Genomic DNA, 7,480 nt, shown 5'->3' on the forward strand with positions numbered 1-7,480 from the left:
CTTCTGATACCAAACTTCAGAAAGTCTGCGAAGGAGCCATGTGCAAATGTGTGGAAGGTGAGCTTCCCTTGACATGTTCAGGCTGCATACTTGTTTCAAACGGCACTCATAAAAGATCACCTTGGGGAACCTGCCCAGCCAGCTTTTGTTTCTCAGAAGTGAAATAATAATGTAATCCTGATTGATTGAGAAGAATCCTAAAGCTACTTCCTCTCAGGTCAACAACCTGGGAGAATACTGTGGGGGGAACAGAAAAATGTCATCCAGATGCTTAGGGGATGTGTTACTTTCACCTCGTCTTTTTAACATGCAACTGTAACCCAAGAGAACAGAGCCAGGGTTAGGCCCTCCTTCATTTCCCTTATCCTTCCAGGAAATGGAATTCTCTGTCAATTGTCTAGTTCCATTCATTCTCTTTTGGCCAAGGAAAAGACCTAGAATACACCGGTAACTGTTTTTTTTCCACCGGTTATTTTCCCTCCTACTTCCTAAGTGAGTCCTGATTATAACATCTCTTTTTTGCAGGTGGGGTTGATGGTAGGGGTTTACATTCAAAGCTTCCCCTTGCTAAACAGGCACTCCACCACGTGAGCCACACCTGTAGCCCCTCTGGCTTTTGTTATTGTTTTGAATAAGGTCTCATTCTTCCCCACCCCCAGGACCACAGTTCCCTTATAAATCCCAAGACACCTCCCCACACATGCACCAAAAAAAAGCCATCCTAAGACATAGTTCAAGGGCTGGGAAGGTGGCTCAGTGGTAGAGCACTTGCCTTGCATGCATGAGGCCCTGGGTTTGATTCCTCAGCACCACATAAGCAAAAAGAAAAAAGCCGGAAGTGGCGCTGTGGCTCAAGTGGTAGAGTGCTAGCCTTGAGCTGAAGAGCTGAGGGACAGCGCCCAGGCTCAAAGTTCAGGCTCCACGACTGGACCCCCCCCAAAAAAAAATAAGACGTAGTTCAAGTCTCAGGTTCAAGACTTTTTTTTTAGTTGACTGGTTGATTTTTTGGGGTTTTGCTCTAATAATGCTTCACTTTATGGAAGAGGAGAAAATGGGCAGGTCTTAGGAATTTAGTACTTGTGAGATTATGTTGAATTGTCTCGGGGCTCATAAGAAATCATTTTTACTCCCCAGAAAAGAGGCCTTGCCTTTTCACATTAATATAACTTTTACCACTTTTCATACCATCCAGCTGACTGTGGGCAAAAGCAGAAAGAATTGGATTTGACAATCTCTGCAGATACCAGGAAAGAAACAGCGTGTAAGCCAGAGATTGCATATGGTGAGTTCAAAAGTTTAATGGAGTTCTTTTAAACATGAATTTTTAGGAATACATGATCATTTAGAAAGATCAGAAAACATTACATCGTGATTCAACATTTCATTTGTTCCCTTGAAGGAAAAATGCCACCAATTTTCAACATTAATGTGCAGATTATTTATTCCTCAGCAAAGAAATGTGATTTTCATTAAAAATAATGGAAGTGACATGCATAGCCAGCCAAGAGACTTTACCCTAATAGATCCTTTTGCATTACAGGCAGTAAAACATATTCAAAGGGAACTTTTGAGAAGCCACAGAGGTATTACATTTCAGGGTTTTGTTTTTTTTTTAATTCATCCAGTTGACAAGAGCAGAGAGTGCTTTGGAAAGGTTGATTTAGAAAATATCTTTTGAAAACAAAGACAGAACTAAATAATTTTTAATAAGTGTTGAGCTTCAGTCCACACTTGAGGTCTCTCTACTTCAAAAGGAGCGTTTTAGACTGAGTGGCTCAAATCGTAGAGTGCTTGTTTAGCAAGCACAAAGCCCTGAGTTCAAATCCCAGTATCCTCAAAAGGATGCTGGTTGTCCAGAGCTCGGAGCTAAAACATCTCAGAACTAAATGTCCACAAGTGTATTTGTATAGAATTTAACACTATTGTTTCCTTTGATTTCCCATTTTTATTTTTATTTCTGAAGCTTTCTTTTGAGGAGTGGGGGACATCTGATTGTATACTAGCTCAAATCATTTTTTTTAATTGGAAAGGCATTTCTAAGCTAAAATAAAAATAAGTACAATTGTATTGGTACTTTGTATTTACCAGTGGTTTTCATATGTGTGTTCTCATATATGAAGGGTTTTATAAAAACCCTTGTGTGTTACCAGTATTTTGCCAGGGAAGAAATTGAAGCTTGAGGACATTAAATAATTTGAGGAAGGTCATTCAGGAAGCAGTAGGACAGAATGTTCCTTGGACGCAACTAGATCATTTCCGTCACAGTCAGCTGAATCCTTCTCATGCAAATATGGCCATAAGAATACATTTTGTAATGGTTTCCAGTATTTCTTTCCTTTGAAATACTTGATTTAAAAACAATGTCAAGAAACTGCCCGACTCAGCCAAGACCTACTCAGTTTATAACATGCATCAGAACTTAAAAGAGAATACTTTTCAGCAAACAAAAAATAATGCAGTTATTTCTTCCTTCCATTTTAAAAGTATATTAACTCTTACATATCAAAAATGTATTCTATGTTCAACAAGAAATGTACTCATCACCTTACTGCTATAATTGTAACCTCTCTGTACAGCATCTTTATAAGAAAATACAATTTTAAAAAATGAGAACAGGCTTTTCAATCACGGGGAAAAATTTATTCTAATACAGAGAATACATGTAACACAAATTTATTGTATTACCTTAAAAAAGCAGGGGTGGGCAGGCACTTTTGGCTCACTCCTATAATCCTGGCTACTCAGGAGGCTGAGATCTGAGGATCACAGTTCAGCCCAGGCAGGAAAGTCCATGAGACTCTTATCTCCAATAAACTACACAGAAAAGGCTGAAAGTGGAGCTGTAGCTCAAATGGTAGAGCGCTAGCCTTGAGCAAAAGAAGATCAGAGACAGTGCTCAGGTCCTGAGTTCAAGCCCCAGGACCAGTCTTTAAAAAAAAAAAAAAAAAAAAAAACTTTTCTTCCGGAGAAAATAGGTTATTACTAGGATAACATAAAAAAATAAAATAATTTACCCCCTCTCTCTGTCTTTCTCTCTCTATCCCTCTTTCTCTCTCTCCCACCCCATCCTTACTCTACCATTTGAACCAGCTTCATAGTGGTTAATTGAAGATAAGAGTCTCATAGACTTTTTCTGCAATCTCGACCTCCTGAGTAGCTAGGATTACAGGTGTGAGCCACTGGCGGCTGGCTATAATTCTCTCTCTTGACCTTCTACTATTATTATACCATTGCCTGTATTCACCACAAAGACTTGTCAATCAGAAATTGAGGATATTTTCATTCATGTTGTAACTAATTTCCATAATAGTCAATCCTGCCACAGTGAGTTCCCCTATCTGTGTATCAAACAATGTAGATATTTATATTAGGGACAGATTGAGATCAGAAGGATCTCCAAAATAGACAAACCTTTTAGGTTGTCTACTCCATCAGAAGCAAAAATGAAAGAGGTCTTTTCTGAGGTCAGAAGAAGGGTCATCCCCTTCAAGCTGATCACTGCAGAGCTGAGGTCAAACACACAATAATTCCTAAAGCTGTGAAAACAGCAGTTGAAAGGGGGAGCTCTTGTCAGAGAATTGCCAATCCAAGCAAAGATGGGTAAGGAAATAGAATCCTACCAAAACCTAAATATCAAAACCAGTAGAGCTGGGCAAGGAAGCAAGGCCAGGAAACAGTGCAGCTCCCACAGCAATGCTGACAGACAGGGAGGCCCCTCCACCGCCAGGGAAGGAAGTGTATGCCAACATGATTCTGCTTCTCTGAAACCACTCCCCTCTGAACTGTACATCTGATTGAAGTTTATTCTGTTTGTTTGTGTGCTTATGTTATTTAACGTAGGTCTTCATCCTTATCAGCCAGCTCTAACACAGTGGCCAGGACCAATGATTCTGATAGTGAACTTGGGAAAGTTCCCTAGAAGAAATAAGATCCACTTCAGGGTGTCTACAATAGTTTGTCAAGCTTCCTTTCTTCTCTGACAAAACGTGGCTTTTTATTAGGCATGACATCAATGGTATTCAGCCTAAACTGATTTTGATTTGGGTCTTTTTTTTTTTTTTACCAGCTTATAAAGTTAGCATCAAGTCTATGACAGAAGAAAATGTTTTTGTCAAGTATACAGCAACACTTTTGGATATCTACAAAACAGGTGAGAATTCCTTCAGCCCTCCTTGCCCCCCTCTCTTCCTTTTCCTCCCCCTCTTTCTCTCCCTCCTTCCCTTTTGACAAATATGTAGTACTTACTGTGTTCCAAACATTATACTAGATACAGAAGATAGAACTTACATAACATTCCTGCCTTCCAAAAGTTTATGTTCTACTTGGAGAGATACATTTTTAAAGGTATTCACATAAATATTCCTCATTCACACTTTTTATGTCAAATCTCTACTGTTCAGATCTCTATTGTTCCTTCCAGGACTTTGAGACTGACAAAAGCCAAAAACTATCTTCAGTCTTCAACATTTCATTTTAAGCTACTTAAAGCACTTTTTTGTGTGTGCAGGTCTTGGGGCTTGAACTCAAGTCTTATATCCCTGAGCTATTGTTTACCCAAAGCGAGCGCTCTACAACTTGAAACATCTCTACTTTCAGCTTTTTGCTGGTTAATTGGATATGACAGTCTGTTGGATTTGTCTGCCTGGGCTGGCTTGGAACTGGGATTCTCAGAGCTCAGTCTTCTGAGTAACAAGGTTTACAGATATGAGCCACCAACACTCAGCCATAAGGCACTTTTTAAATGAAAGAGCTGCTGTATATATAATTATGAATGAATTTTATTTTATTAGCTTATTTTTATCTTCCAGAAAAGTTATCTTCTCACTTCAGTGGATATAAATTCTATAATAAGTAAGGCAAAAAAAAACTCTAAATTTCAATAACATGCTGGCATTGTTTTTGTCCTCTTTTTGAAATTCTGTCAAGTATTTCAAGACTTGATGCTTGATTATTTCTAACCCTATTCCTAGGGTTAAAAATACTTTCCAACTTTTTTTTATGTATGTGCACTGTTACTGGGGCTTGAACTCAGGACCCAATTAGCTTTTTGTTGTTGTTATTGTTGGTAGCGGGGCTTGAACTCAGGACGTGGTCACTGTCCCTGATCAGTGGCTAGATCCACACAGCCATAAAAAAGCTGTGGTTTAAGCCAGATAGTCTGGCTCCAAAGTCTAACCATGTGGATATTGCCATTTTCTAGTAGCCACTCTCAGCAATTATAAGAAACTTGACAGCCTGAGAAAGTTTATTGTCGCCACATTAAAACATAAATGTGTATTTCTCAGGGGAAGCTGCTGCTGAGAAAGACTCCGAAATCACCTTCATTAAAAAGATGGCCTGTGCTAACGCTGACCTGGTGAAAGGAAGGCAGTATTTAATTATGGGTAAAGAAGCTCTGCAGATAAAGCACAACTTCAGTTTCAAGTAAGTCACCAATATTTTAGAATTACTGATTTGATTTGCATGCTAAATCACAGAGTCATTTTCTGCCTACGCTATATAATTCTTACATGCCTTGAGGCTAACCATCAAACCATTATGAACATAAATAAAGCTAGGCACTGGTAGGTCATGCCTGTAATCCTAGCTACTCAAGAGACCTGAGGGTGCAGGTTCAATTCTAGCCCAGGCAGAAAAGACCATGAGACTCATCTCCAATTAATTACCAAAAAGTAGATAGTGATTTGTGGCTCAAGTGGTAGAGCTGTCCCTTGAGCACAAAAGCTCAGGGACAGCACTCAAGCCCTGCATTCAGTCTCAGGACCAGTAAACCCTTCCACCCTAAAAAAGGAAAGAAAGTGTCTCAACTGGCAAAGTACCAGCTTTGAAAGAAAAATTTAAGAGATAAAGTTGAGACCCTAAGCTCAAGCCCCAGTACTGGTGAAGGATGAAAAGGAAGGGGAAGGAGGGAGAGAGGGAGAGAGATAGAGAGAAGGAAAGAAGGAAGAAAGTGAAAGAGGGAAGGAAGGAAAAAAGGAAGGAAGGAGGAAGGAAGGGAGGAAGAAAGAGAGGAAGGAAGGGAGGGAGGGACGGAGGGAGGGAGGGAGAGAAGGAGGATTCTGTGTGGCTGACAGTCTAACCCCTGGGGATCTACCCACACTTGGGCTTTTCAAAAAAAAAACAAAGAAAGAAAGAAAAGATACAGGTTTTCTCCATCATGCCATCATCACAAACACTTGGTATCATTTGTTCTTGCAGGTATATCTACCCTTTAGATTCCTCTACGTGGATTGAATATTGGCCTACAGACACAACATGTCCTTCATGCCAAGCATTTCTAGCTAATTTAGACGCATTTGCGGAAGACATCTTCTTAAATGGCTGCGAAGCCTGAACTATGTGTAATTTTCACTTACAAATTCCTGTTGTTGAAGTTGCTCTTTTCTCCTTTCTTTTTTGTAAACATTCACAATTGGTCTTACTTAGGAAGCTTCCTAGTAGCACTTGCTTTTATTAGAGAAGAGCTTGAAGAGCTGTCACTCTCTGGAATAACATGGCCTTGAAGAACAGATGCTCCAAGGATAGTGGACATCAGGAGCAATCCAATGCACCACATTCTAAAATTGACCACGTGGGAATGTCTGCTGGAACCAAAAGAAGAACCCCACGGACATGCAGTATCTTAAGAAAACGTGGTCTTCACCTGAAAGAAAGCACCAAGAAACAGACGTGATCATTAAAATTTGACTTCTCTTTCAAAATGTACTAAAAAGCATGTTATTTTATAGTAGGTTGGTGACTACTATATAAAGACAGGCACACAGAGTGAGTGATGGAGAGCCTTGACAGGGACAAAGCCGACATTCAGAGCGCGTCAGCCCGCTGAGAAGGTAGGAGAGGTTATCACGCCCTCCCCTTCTACTGCTCTCTTCATCCCCTGACCAAAGAAACTGGGAGTCAGAAGACCTTTGTTACATCCCTATCCAACTCCTTCTTTGAGCTTTATTTTAAACCCCCCAGCCCAAGTCCCAGTGGCTCACACCTGTAATCCTAGCTACTCAGGATGCTGAGATCTGAGGATCCTGATTTGAAGCCAGCCTGGGCAGGAAAGTCTGTGAGACGCTTATCTCCAATAAACTATTCAGAAAAAGGATGAGTGGGGCTGTGTCTCAAGTGTTAGAGTGCTAGCCTGAACAAAAGAAGCTTAGAGATAGTACTCAGGCCCAGAGTTCAAGCCCCAGGACAGTATGGGGGGGAAGGCAGAAGTGGGGGGAGGAGATTGTCTCGTACAAGCAGGCAAATAGTTACATGACATTTCATAGCCCTTTTACCTCTTAAAAAAACAGAATTCCCATTGGATGTGGCAAAAATCCCACAAATTATAGGAATCATTATTATCCCCATTTACAGATGCAGAAATCGAGGCTCAGAAACACAAAGCAGTTTTTCCAACCCAATGACAGGCAGAACTAGACAGATGTCAATCTCTAGGGCTTTCCTAATCTGAGCAAGGCTATTGTGTTCCACCTACTGACACATC

At 40.3% G+C, this 7,480-nt stretch overlaps 1 protein-coding gene across 1 annotated transcript; it reads left to right on the top strand.

Annotated features, from left to right (window-relative positions):
* The first annotated feature begins 6 nt into the window (after nt 1-6).
* LOC138821397 (complement C5-like) lies at nt 7-7,156 on the top strand. The gene is made up of 5 exons (XM_070013594.1): nt 7-57; nt 1,193-1,282; nt 4,067-4,150; nt 5,286-5,424; nt 6,199-7,156. The coding sequence occupies exons 1-5, from the start codon at nt 39-41 to the stop codon at nt 6,332-6,334; spliced, it is 468 nt and encodes a 155-aa protein (XP_069869695.1). The 5' UTR covers nt 7-38; the 3' UTR covers nt 6,335-7,156.
* Nucleotides 7,157-7,480: the final 324 nt, after the last annotated feature.

This window comes from Dipodomys merriami, unplaced genomic scaffold (assembly GCF_024711535.1).
Source record: "Dipodomys merriami isolate MVZ:Mamm:240054 unplaced genomic scaffold, mDipMer1.0.p SCAF_910, whole genome shotgun sequence".
Lineage (NCBI taxonomy): Eukaryota > Metazoa > Chordata > Mammalia > Rodentia > Heteromyidae > Dipodomys > Dipodomys merriami.